The sequence below is a fragment of the Cydia fagiglandana genome, chromosome 5 (assembly GCF_963556715.1).
Source record: "Cydia fagiglandana chromosome 5, ilCydFagi1.1, whole genome shotgun sequence".
Classification (NCBI taxonomy): Eukaryota; Metazoa; Arthropoda; class Insecta; order Lepidoptera; family Tortricidae; genus Cydia; species Cydia fagiglandana.
This window is the reverse complement of record NC_085936.1, coordinates 7943135-7956226: the sequence shown is the minus strand read 5'-3', so window position 1 is coordinate 7956226 and position 13092 is coordinate 7943135. Positions and strand designations below refer to the sequence as shown.

General features: G+C 44.0%; 2 protein-coding genes across 2 annotated transcripts in view; both read left to right on the top strand.

Annotated features, from left to right (window-relative positions):
- The window catches only part of LOC134664412 (tubulin-specific chaperone D), a 42758-nt gene that overhangs the window by 11751 nt on the left and 17915 nt on the right, over window positions 1-13092 (top strand). The window contains exons 7-9 of the mRNA XM_063521037.1: window positions 7312-7547; window positions 7938-8084; window positions 10454-10576. Coding sequence (XP_063377107.1) covers window positions 7312-7547; window positions 7938-8084; window positions 10454-10576 — 506 coding nt within the window. The remainder of the gene's footprint in view (window positions 1-7311; window positions 7548-7937; window positions 8085-10453; window positions 10577-13092) is intronic.
- Window positions 38-1996, top strand: LOC134664392 (uncharacterized). Its single transcript, XM_063521013.1, has 2 exons — window positions 38-1373; window positions 1894-1996. The coding sequence occupies exons 1-2, from the start codon at window positions 189-191 to the stop codon at window positions 1972-1974; spliced, it is 1266 nt and encodes a 421-aa protein (XP_063377083.1). The 5' UTR covers window positions 38-188; the 3' UTR covers window positions 1975-1996.

Below are 13092 nucleotides of genomic sequence, written 5' to 3'. Positions count from 1 at the left end.
GGTCACCTCATAGTGCGCTTCAGCCGGCTCAGCTGATTCCCACCGGTCATATACCGAGGGCTAAGGTAGGCGCGCGTGTTCAAGCGGCGCAGCAGTCATTCCACTCATTGCGCTTCGGGACTCGGAGCAGTCCTGAGCCTGAACAATGAGATCAGGCCACTGTTGGTGCACCGGAGGAAAGACTACGAATGGCGCCAATTCGTGTCTCTCCTACAGCTGTGATCATGGTCAGATCAGGCAATGGGTCTTATGTTAAAGCTAGGGCTTTGCTTGACTCGGGAGCGGGGTGCTCCGTGGTGAAGAAATCATTTGTAGAAAGATTCAAAGTACACCAACAGTTTACTGGGAATAATATTTTTGGAGTAGGTGACATAAAGGTAAATGTGCCAGGCACGATTGCTAAGCTTGTATTCAAACCACGCGGGAAAACAGTGCCTATCATCAGTGTAGTAGCTACAGTCATGTACAGGGTTACGGGAAACATACCTTATTATGATACTGAGATCAGGACTCATTTGGATTCATCAAAACTTGAATTAGCTGACCCTGCCTTGGATAAATCGCAGGATGTGGACATCATTCTAGGAACGGATGTGCTCAATTATATATACACTGGTTCAAAGATACTCACTAACATTCCAGGTGTTGAGGCGTACGGCACCTGCTTCGGTCACGTGCTGATGGGGGCAACTTGGAATTACCCATCATCATTAACAACACCGACCGCCGGGACATCAGTAGAGGACTACGGCATCCATGCTACTCGGCTCGAGGACGTCCTAGAAAGGTTTTGGAGAGTGGAGCAGCCCCCCGAGGAGCGGCCGCAACACCCAGAACACCTCGAATGTGAAAGGTTGTATACCTCCACTACTCAACGTTTAGATAATGGCCAATTCATGGTGCGGTTGCCGCTGCGGGCAGACCGACCCAAGCTGGGCGAGTCTAGGGCTCTAGCCATGCGTAGACTGATTTCGTTGGAGGCCAGGCTGGCCAAAAATCCAGTATTTGCTGAAAAATATAAGGAATTCATGAGGGACTATGAGGCACTTGGTCATATGTCCAAATCAGACTTTAATTTCGAGAGCGAACACTATGTAATACCCCACCACGGAATTTTCAAAAAGGGATCCGAAAAGATCCGCGTCGTATATAACGCTGCAGCTAACTCAAGCACCGGAGTATCGCTCAATCAATGCCTTCACTCAGGCAAACCGCTTCAAAATGATATCACTCAAATATTGTTAAATTTCAGACGTCATCAAGTTGTCTTCACGACCGACATCAGAATGATGTTCCGGCAAACGTGGATACACCCCAGCGATAGGCGCTATCAGCTGATTCTGTGGCGCGAGGATCCGTCGCAGGATGTACAGGTATATGAGTTAAATACCAATACATACGGACTACGCTCCAGTCCTTTCATCGCGATAAGGACCTTACTTCGATTAGCTGATGACTGGGAAGCCCAGCATCCAGACTCACCGGCTGCTCATATCATGCGCAGAGATGTATATGTTGACGACATCCTCACTGGGGCTGATTCACTCACCGAGGCCCAAGAACTCAAATCAGAACTCATAGAACTCATGCGGAGCGCTGGATATGAGTTACGCAAATGGTCGTCTAACCGCAGAGAATTATTACAGGATCTTCCGCAGGAGCATTGTGAGATGCCTCGTCAGTTTGACACTGACGACAAGAGTTTCATAAAGGTATTAGGGATACAGTGGAACCCCATGTCAGATTCCATGTCGTATCAACTCAACATACCGTTGGGCCAACCAACGACGAAACGTAGCATATTGAGTACCATAGCTAGACTGTATGACCCGTGTGGCTATTGCGCACCAATCATATTTAGATTCAAACTGTTTTTACAATCACTGTTCACAGATGGATTACAGTGGGATGAGCCACTGTCCCATACTCAAGACCTTCAATGGAATGAACTCATTCAAGATCTACATCACTTGAGTCAGCTACAGATTCCGCGGTGCGTCACTCTGCCCGGTGCGGTGTCACACTCCCTCCACGGCTTTGGAGATGCGTCGGAGCTCGGCTACGGAGCCTGCGTGTACCTCCGGACTGAGGACGCGTCAGGGAATGTACTAGTACGGTTAGTGATAGCTAAGACTCGCGTAGCGTCAAGGAGAGTCAAACAAACCATTCCGAAGAGCGAGTTAAATGCAGCTCACCTGGTTTATAAGTTATTAAACCACGTCGCAGCGGCATACGAGGAATCAGTTCAGATTGACAGCATAAATGCTTGGTCAGATTCCAGAATTGTGCTATGTTGGTTGAACACAAAGCCTCATGTGCTACAGACTTTTGAAGGTAACCGTGTTCAAGATATTCAACAGTCAACCCGACCTATGACATGGAGGTATGTCAGATCGGAGTCGAACCCTGCCGATGTCGCATCGCGGGGGGCTACGGCGAAGGACCTCATCGGGTTTCATCTTTGGTGGAACCCAGAATGGTTAATGACGAATGAGTCACAGTGGCCGACGATGCCGGTCACCATGTCACCAGATTTACCCGGATTCAAACAGTTACATCACATTACGCCGGCCGAGAAGTCATGGGAGGAGTTTCTGTTATCACGAGTCAGTTCGTTCAACAAGCTTATCAATGTGACGTCATACGTATTGCGATTTTGTAAGAACGTTCGTTTGCCGAAAGCGCAACGGAACGTTCGCCCTACGCTAACGATCGACGAAAATCGTGAGGCAATGAACCACTGGATTAAGTACGTTCAACTGGATGCTTACAGAGATGAAATCGTGTTATTGAAAGGAGGCAAGATTGTTTGCAAGTCACTTCAAAAACTCAGCGTTTTCGTAGATGAGAATCACTTCATTCGCGTCGGAGGGCGACTGCGGCATTCATGCTTACGTTACGATGCTAAGCACCCATACCTTCTACCTAAAGACCATAAATGGACTCAAATGTTGATGCAGCATTATCACCGTACCTATTGTCACGCTTCAACGAGCGCACTCATCAATATACTCCGGCAACGTTACTGGATCCCGTCGGCGCGACGTGTGGTATCCCGCGTAATCAATAGCTGTATGTCGTGTTTCAGATTCAACGCTTCAACGCAGGCCCCGTTTATGGCAGATTTGCCAGCGGACCGAGTCACGGCGGCTCGTGCCTTTTCAGGAGTAGCAACCGATTTTGCCGGTCCCTACTGGGTCAAAAGTAGTCACCTCAGAAATGCTAAATCACTCAAAGCTTATCTGTGTGTTTTCGTATGTTTAGGAACGAAAGCCGTACATCTTGAACTCGTCTCGTCGCTGAGCACCGAGGCCTTCATTGCGGCGTTCACACGGTTTGTCAGTCGACGAGGGCTGCCCGCCTTAGTCAGGAGCGATCAAGGTACAAATTTCAAAGGTGCTAGCTCATACCTCAAGGAGGTTAGTCAGTTCTTACTTGACAACGAAATTGTCCTCCAGGAGGAATTTCGTCGCCAAGGTGTCCGCTGGGAGTTCAATCCTCCTGGTGCCCCTCACATGTCAGGCTTGGTAGAAGCCGCAGTCAAGAGTAGTAAGAACCTACTCAAGCGTGAGTTAGGGGACCGCATACTGACCTTCGAGGGTCTTTCAACCGTATTTACCAAAGTAGAATCGGTGCTTAACTCACGGCCTCTGGTTCCTTTATCCGAGGACCCATGTGACTTGGAAGTACTCACTCCGGGCCACTTTCTTATAGGGCAACCATTGCTATCGGTACCTGAGTACCCGTGGAAAGACACTAATGTAGCATGTTTATCACATTTCCAGTCTTTACAAAAGATTTCACAAAACTTTTGGGCTAAATGGCATATTACTTACCTTAATAATTTGCAAACCAGACTCAAATGGTACAATCATGTTCCTAACATGGCTTTAAATGATTTAGTATTAATCAAGGATGAAACTGCACCCCCTCTCCACTGGCGTAGAGGTAGAGTGATTCAATTATTTAAAGGTGCAGATGATATTGTACGATCAGTTAAATTAAAAACTCAGGGCGGCGACTTAATCCGGCCCGTTGTCAAATTGTGTAAATTACCAGTAGAGTGTACTTAACTGTATTAATTTATAAGTTATGTTTTGGTATTGTCACATGTTAACAACTTATGGTACCTACTGTTTAAATTGAATTTATTTATATCAAGATGACTCACTGATTTCTAATTGCAACTGTACTAGGTACTGTTTCTTTATAAGTATTTAGTTGGTTACTTGTTCTTTCATGTCACCACTTTGCTGTGGTCAATGTTTGATAGTGCTGTAAGTTAGACTAGCTAATCCATTGTGCTTCAAGGTATCAGCTCAACTCTGGCCTCCCCCCCGCAGGAATGTTTACGCCAAGTGCAAGCACCTTTCACATGTGCCGTGTGCAATAATCGTAGGCCAATTTCCTAGAGGCTCAAGCGTAACTTAAATGGTATGTCACTACATTCATTATGGTAAAACTTCATATCAATGGATTCTATTTCCGGACCAGGACGATTCGGAGCGTTGTAGCGAACGCACGTAGGTTGCATTCCTGCCGGGTTTGAAGCTAGACTTGGCCGCAGCCATTGACCACGCCGCGTGTGTTTTCAGTATAGTTATTTTCTAAGAATAGTAGTTGTCGTGTCACGATTGTCCCGCATCAGGCGTCAGTGTACGAACGAATAAGTGTAGATTAACGTAAAATATACGTGCATGTGAAACATTGAGTTTCTTTTCATCGCCACACCTACCCGAACCACCCAGGCCGGAGCGGCCAGGGTCCTCAGCGGCATCACAGCAGGCTTTGGAAGGCCTAGCTCCTACCGGACCACGCGAGGCGTCACACCGGAGCGGTGGAGGCGCTCCTCACCAGCAACGAGCACCAAAGGAAAGAGAAGTATCGGAACGCGACCACGGGAGTCCGGGCTAACCGCCTTGTGACGTAGACAGTAAGTATATTGAAAAGTTTATTGAATTTGTAATTAATGTCAAAATAATCAGAATTTATAAAACTAAAATCATAATTTGAAATGTCATAATAAAATAAGCGAAATGATTCTTGGTCAAATAATCGACGCTCAACCGTACGGTGTTTTTCATTTTTATTGTTACGGCGCATCTGTTCTATAGCGAGTTCATACCTTTGAGCGTTGTGATCGCTGATAAACGTGTCCACTGGCGATACACTTAGACAGTCTCGGACGCGGTTCGCTATGCCACAGTCAATGGAGGTCACAGTGTCTGTAGTGACGCGAGTTGGAAAAGTTACTGTGTTTATGCAATCATAAGTGCCAAGCAAGTCGTTTACTCGCTGTTGCATATTATTTTCGGTATGATAATTTACATTGTGGTCGCCAATTATAAGAAACTTTTTACCTTCGTCAGTTAACTTATCTAATAATAAATCCAATTTTTCCAAATAAATGTCAAACTCTCCATTCCCTGTCCTATACAGTGCAACAATAACTAAATTAGTACATAATATTTCTATTGCCGTTATTTCAATGTGATAAGGTACGCATAAGCCATGCAGGTCGTTGCGCTGTTTATAAGGCACACTTTCGCGTAAAAAAATAGCTACCCCACCATGAGAATTAGCTCGCGCACGGCAGTATGCGTTCGCGAGGGCATACCCACATAACCTAATACGTTCCAGGTCACTTTTTAGGCACCAAATTTCGCTTAAACATAGTACATCAGGGTTTTCCGTGGTACATAGTAATTCTATAAGTGATGTTTTATTGCAAATTGCTCGAACATTTTGGTGTATAATAACAAAGTTCGTCATTATTTTGTTAGTGTCGGGCCGCGTTGTACTGTGTAGTTTTTTTGCTGCTTCTGTACAATATTAAATAAACGCACTGATACGCCATCAGGCCAGTTTTCACTATTACGAGCAGCTCGCTGCTTATCAGCTGGAACTTCGAGACGAAATGAGGAGTACTTGCCTCTGGTTACCACCAGTTTTTCGCACACTGGGGCCGGGATGCCTAGCTGCGTTCTCGCATGGTTGACCACATCTTCCACGGTCGTGTCTTCGCTGAGATTGAATACGTGTAGACTCACGACTCGCGGTGCCGCTGCACGTAGCCCAGGGGTACTTTGCTTCTGTTGCACGGAGACGGTGGATTTGAGCGCTGGTGCTGATGCAGAAGTCAGTGGTAAAGGGATTAGAGCAGTGCCGTTTGTAGCAGGAACCTTGTCTTCAGTTGCTCGTGGGCGCTGTTTGCCCTGGCCTGAGTTTGCTCGACGGCGTGAGCGGGCGCTGCGCCTCTCAAGGACAGGAGCAGTTTCCACTGACTCAGGATTGCCAACAGAGTGCGATGGCTCAGGAGTGGCACCTGCCGGTTCTGTGGGTTCTAACACAGGGCTCTTAGGCTCAGCTGTCGGTGCTACTTTACCATCAGATGACGGGTCCGTTAGAGGAGCAGCAACTGGCGTTGATGTGGATGGCTCGGAGTTGGTGACATCCAACAGTGGTTCGTTATTTATAAAAATGAAGCCTTGAGGACCTGACTCGTTTAGTAGCTCACTTGTGCAGTTCTGTGAGTTGTGCTCATTACAAGGAGTGGTGTAATTTATTTTCCTGAGAATTTCCTGGAGACATGAGTTCTGGTAAGCTATTTGTTTTTCTTGATTCTTTATGATGTCATAACAGGTACCAATTTTTTCTTTCATGTCTGTGAAATCATTTTTTAAATTCGAAACAAGATCCACCAACCTTGTAACGGCCGCTGCAGTTGTCACTGTTTTTTTCAACGATGGTGCCATTCTATCTCAAATTTTAATATTAACCACTAACTAATTTATAATATTTATTATTCCACTTAAAATAATTGAAGAAAGTAGTATAAATTCAATTTAAAAATAATTAAATACGGAAGAGCTTTTGAAATCACTGTCAACCACATTATGGATGGCTGATAAAATAATCAGCCATCCGTGCAGGAATATCCGTGCATAAATATCCGTGCAGGTCAAATTATTCGCGAGAACGTGTCGGAAAACAAAAAAACAGTGCCAGCCATTTCGGAATCTTCAGTACTTTATTTAAAAATTCAGTAAATTCCAGGTTCGAATCCTGGCAGGGTCGCCATGTAAGGTGTGGCGCCAATTATACAACTTGTTGGTTGAAAGTATAGTTTAATTCTGATATATGATCCTTACGGCCTGTGCACACCGGCTGCGTGTGCGTGACGTGCACGTGCGCGTGCGGCGTTGTAGTATACAGATCCTTATGAGAGATGGCACACTGCTCGCGTGACGTGTGCGTATGCGGCTCCAATATTTTAGCGCATAATACAACCGATTCATATTTCGTTCCCAGCTCGCCGCGGTCTCCTCTCACCCGTCCAACTAGGCGCAGCGATAACCGCCATCGTGTCCGCGCTCCGCCGCGACGAGCCTCGCGCCGCGGGCGGCGGCGGCGGCGGCCGCGCGGCGCGCGACGCGGCCTGCCACGCCGCGTGGGCTGTCGCGCGGGCGTATGACGCGAGCCAGCTCGCTCCACACGCCACAGTGCTGGCCAACGCGCTTATAGCCACGGCTTGCTTCGATCGAGAGGTCAGTGGGATACAAGAATTAAGAGTATTTTACAGCTGGGCCGATTGCGTAAGAACTTGTTTTCTTTTAAGCAAGCAAAAACACTGTACATATGTAGTGCATAATTGTTTTCCATCGTATTTTCTCGGGAACGTTCGTATTTGCCGTGATCAGTACCTCAGTACTTTTTGTACCGAAACTGACTGAAATAGAGAGACACGTTTGTGTGGAAATACGATGAAAAATAATTATGCACTACATCTGTACACTGTTTTTACTTACTGGTACGGTGACAGCTGTAATCTCCATACAATGTATAACCTAAAAATAGTAAAACCTGTAAATGATAGTTTATGTTAATTAACCCGATAGAAGAAAGTGATTATTTGAATTTTTGGCATATTTCCGTAGATAAACTGCCGGCGCGCGGCCTCGGCGGCGTACCAGGAGAACGTCGGCCGCCACGGCATGTTCCCGCACGGCATCGCCGTCCTCACTATAGCTGACTTCCTGTCTGTCGGCGTCCGGAGCAACACGTACTTAGTGGTGGCGCCACAGGTAATAATGGTTCACACTATTATTGATGTAATACTGTTGATAAACTAGAAACTACCAGGAGAACGTCGCCCGCCACGGCATGTTCCCGCACGGCATCGCCGTCCTCACTATAGCTGACTTCCTGTCTGGCGGCGTCCGGAGCAACACGTACTTAGTGGTTGCGCCACAGGTAATAATGGTTCACACTATTATTGATGTAATACTGTTGATAAACTAGAAACTACCAGGAGAACGTCGCCCGCCACGGCATGTTCCCGCACGGCATCGCCATCCTCACTATAGCTGACTTCCTGTCTGTCGGCGTCCGGAGCAATACGTACTTGGCGGTGGCGCCACAGGTAATAATGGTTCACACTATTTTTGGTGTAATACTGTTGATAAACTAGAAACTACCAAGAGAACGTCGCCCGCCACGGCATGTTCCCGCACGGCATCGCCGTCCTCACTATAGCTGACTTCCTGTCTGTCGGCGTCCGGAGCAACACGTACTTAGTGGTGGCGCCACAGGTAATAATGGTTCACACTATTATTGATGTAATACTGTTGATAAACTAGAAACTACCAGGAGAACGTCGCCCGCCACGGCATGTTCCCGCACGGCATCGCCGTCCTCACTATAGCTGACTTCCTGTCTGTCGGCGTCCGGAGCAACACGTACTTAGTGGTGGCGCCACAGGTAATAATGGTTCACACTATTATTGGTGTAATACTGTTGATAAACTAGAAACTACCAGGAGAACGTCGGCCGCCACGGCATGTTCCCGCACGGCATCGCCGTCCTCACTATAGCTGACTTCCTGTCTGTCGGCGTCCGGAGCAACACGTACTTAGTGGTGGCGCCACAGGTAATAATGGTTTACACTATTATTGATGTAATACTGTTGATAAACTAGAAACTACAAGGAGAACGTCGGCCGCCACGGCATGTTCCCGCACGGCATCGCCGTCCTCACTATAGCTGACTTCCTATCTGTCGGCGTCCGGAGCAACACGTACTTAGTGGTGGCGCCACAGGTAATAATGGTTCACACTATTATTGATATAATCTCGTAGGTAAACTAGCAGGAGAACGTTGGCTGCCACGGCATGTTCCCGCACGGCATCGCCGTCCTCACTATAGCTGACTTCCTGTCTGTCGGCGTCCGGAGCAACACGTACTTAGTGGTGGCGCCACAGGTAATAATGGTTCACACTATTATTGGTGTAATACTGTTGATAAACTAGAAACTACCAGGAGAACGTCGGCCGCCATGGCATGTACCCGCACGGCATCGCCGTCCTCACTATAGCTGACTTCCTGTCTGTCGGCGTCCGGAGCAACACGTACTTGGCGGTGGCGCCACAGGTAATAATGGTTCACACTATTTTTGGTGTAATACTGTTGATAAACTAGAAACTACCAAGAGAACGTCGGCCGCCACGGCATGTTCCCGCACGGCATCGCCGTCCTCACTATAGCTGACTTCCTGTCTGTCGGCGTCCGGAGCAACACGTACTTGGCGGTGGCGCCACAGGTAATAATGGTTCACACTATTTTTGGTGTAATACTGTTGATAAACTAGAAACTACCAAGAGAACGTCGGCCGCCACGGCATGTTCCCGCACGGCATCGCCGTCCTCACTATAGCTGACTTCCTGTCTGTCGGCGTCCGGAGCAACACGTACTTGGCGGTGGCGCCACAGGTAATAATGGTTCACACTATTTTTGGTGTAATACTGTTGATAAACTAGAAACTACCAAGAGAACGTCGGCCGCCACGGCATGTTCCCGCACGGCATCGCCGTCCTCACTATAGCTGACTTCCTGTCTGTCGGCGTCCGGAGCAACACGTACTTGGCGGTGGCGCCACAGGTAATAATTTGATTCACACAATTTCCCAAAAAATATTGAGTAGCCAAATCATTAAAAATATTAGGCAAGCAAAGTAACACGTAAAACAATTGTTAAAAACCTAGCTATACACTATACAGTCTGAATTCTAGTCAGTCTTAAAAATGATTTAGTAAAAAAAATTGCAACATGGTAACATGTTGCATGTTCGTATAGCTGTATATCTCCCGAAAAAAATTATCCCGTTGAGTTTCTTATGGTGGTACTTATCTTCTCCATCGTATTTTCTCGGAAACGTTCGTATTTGTCATGCTACTTCAGTCAACCTCAGTACTTTTTCTACCGAGACTTACTGAAATAGCAAGACACGTTTGTACGTGTTTCCGTGAAAGTACGATGGAAAATAATTATGCTCTACATCAGATTAAAAGAAAAAAAAAGTCTGTGAAAATAGAAGAATCGTAGAATGTATTGGATCCGATATATTACACGACTCTTCTATTTCCGCACTGACTAATAGATTTTTTGACCTTGACAGGTTGCTCGCTTTGAAGAATACACGCGGCCGTTGGTCGACCATCTCGTCGAGCTCAAGGTGGAGCATTGGGACTGCGCGATCAGAGAACTCGCCGCTAAAGCGCTTAACCGGCTTACTGAAAGGGTACGATCAGAGTGGCACTAGCCAACTTTATGAATATTAGAATATAATCTTAGAGCATTTAGAAAAGAGATTTCATCGCTGTCTTTTTCTATACGAAACAGTCAAATGTATTGTTATTTACATGCTTTGTAAAGCCTGACAACAGTTTATTTGACCCTCGCCATTTTGCGGATTTTCAATGGTACTAATTTCTTTTACTGGCAACAAGTACTCTTTGACAACGAACGTGGGATGTCATCGAATGTCACCGATGTATACAAATAGAAAATATCTACGAATATATTCAAATATAAACGGTTTTATTACAAAAATTACAAAAATATATTCCAAAGATGTGAAAAAAATTGTAGTGAATGCAATCAAATACTTACAGCTTAAAAAAGACGAAGGATTACATAGCATTCCAATAAACAATGTTTTAAAGTTAGTTGTTGACATGACCGGTATTGACGTTTTATAGTGCGGTTGTATTGAACTGGTTATCGTATCGTGTAGGAAGTAAATTGGAGCAATTGCTGTGATTATGTTAAAAAAATTGAAGATGATTATAGGAATAAAGGTCCTATAATCAAATTAGAGACTGAACGTTTTATAATCGAGGTTAGTGGTCCTGGAAGCGACACAACATCTGATGAAAATCAGACTTCGTCAGAGCCAGAAAACGAAGAATATATTAAATATTGAATATTTAGAATCAGATTTTGACGAATAGGTAAATTGAAAGAACCGAATTCTCTGTAAGCAATATTTTTGACATTATACGAATATCAACATGAAGCCAATGCCCACTACCCCAACTATACATGACGTACGCACATTATTGCCATAAGTAAGCTGTTTGCAGCGACACTATCTCAGGGTTAAATAAACTGTTGTCAGGCTATACGTAACGTACAAATAGCCATGTCAGTCCATACAAAAGTTTGCACAATTGTGCAAGTTTTTCGACAGAGGGGTATGCTCTTAATGGTCACTCCAGTAATTAAATATTCTAAGAATAGAATAAAACACATTTATATACGGCACATCAATATTAGTCGCTAATTTTTCACGCATTATACATTTATGGATTTGGTATGAAGCTTTTCTACCAACTTTCATACAAGTTGGTAGTTCGTAGAAAATTAGATATCGCATTAATTTGGTCTTCAAGATTTGGTTATCATTCAATATATTTGGACCTTATTTGAATACAATTTGAAGTGCAGTCGGGTCATTCCACCGTTTCGGGTGTTACACTTGAACTCATAAAATAAGGTTTTATTCGATATTGTAACAGGAACTAGGAGATTATAACTATTGATTCATCTACTACTTTGATAATATTTTCCTTTCCTGTACGCACATTATTAAAGTATAAGAGAAATACCGAGAGAATCACTAAAAAGTAGCTGTTTCGGGCGTTACGCGAATTGGCCTATACCTTCTGACCATCAGTACCAAAATGCATAATTAAGCGAATTTTATCAAGTAAGCTCCAGTTTTATTTATGTCAAGTAATAATAGTTAGTATAGTCTACTGAAACACTGAAGTAACACTTAGAATCACTTCTGATTTAATTTTAATAAAATAAATTACCTGTTTCGGGTGTTACTCATGGTTCGTTTCGGGTGTTACGAGTACGAAATTAAGACAGATTTATACGAAATTATGGCTCATTTTATTGAAATTATTGTCTTTTTAATAAATTCGATTAAAAATATAAGTAATAAATGCTGAATTATTTTAAAATACATTATCTTAACAATAAAAACTGTTTCTCGAAGATATCATAATTATTTTTCTTTCAATGCGAATATTTTCGAAAATATTCACTTAATCAAAAACTTGTTGATGGTGACACCTATTCATTTTGAAAGATCTATCCAAGGACACCCCACATCACAGGATTATATGCAAAAAAAAATTAAAAAAAAAAAAATTTGTACAGGAGCTACCATAAAAAAACATTTTTTTTCGGTTTTTTTTTTGTGACATGAAGGTTCGGTATGTTTTCTATGGAAATAGGTTAGTTTTGACTTCTTAAACCAGTTTTCATTTTTCAACCCTTTGGTAGCGTTTCTTATGGAATGACCCAGTCGTAATTAAAATGGTGGTACTTTTGTATTTTTAGGCCGTATTTTTTTGGTGTTCAATATTTTTTTTTGGTAAGCATGATTTTTTTATTTAGGGTACCAAAGTATTTTTATTGGTCATTATATTTGTAGCCCTTTTCTTCGACTGACTCTGGCAACTTCTATATGAATCGAATTCTTTGTTGAGGTTTCTAGGCAATTTCTAGGCATTTGAAAATTGGCCGGTTATAAATGTGACAGAAATGAAAATTCGTCTTTAGAATTAATTGACAGGCGGCATGCTGTCTACGTGATGTTTCATTTAGTTTTGTGATTTCGCTAGGTTAAGTAGGGTTAAGTTTTGTATCCGGCTTCTGTCTGTAATTCTGTATGAATTTGCTGTTTAATTAAATTCTTCTGGAATTAAAATGTCCGAAGTAAGTTTTACTCCTATTTGACAA

Bases quoted from the DNA above. Each gene is read 5' to 3' on its own strand.
- LOC134664392 (XM_063521013.1), top strand. From the start codon at position 189: ATGGCGCCAATTCGTGTCTCTCCTACAGCTGTGATCATGGTCAGATCA. The intron at 1,374-1,893 runs GTATATGAGTTA...CACTGTTCACAG, and splicing joins ATCCGTCGCAGGATGTACAG to ATGGATTACAGTGGGATGAG.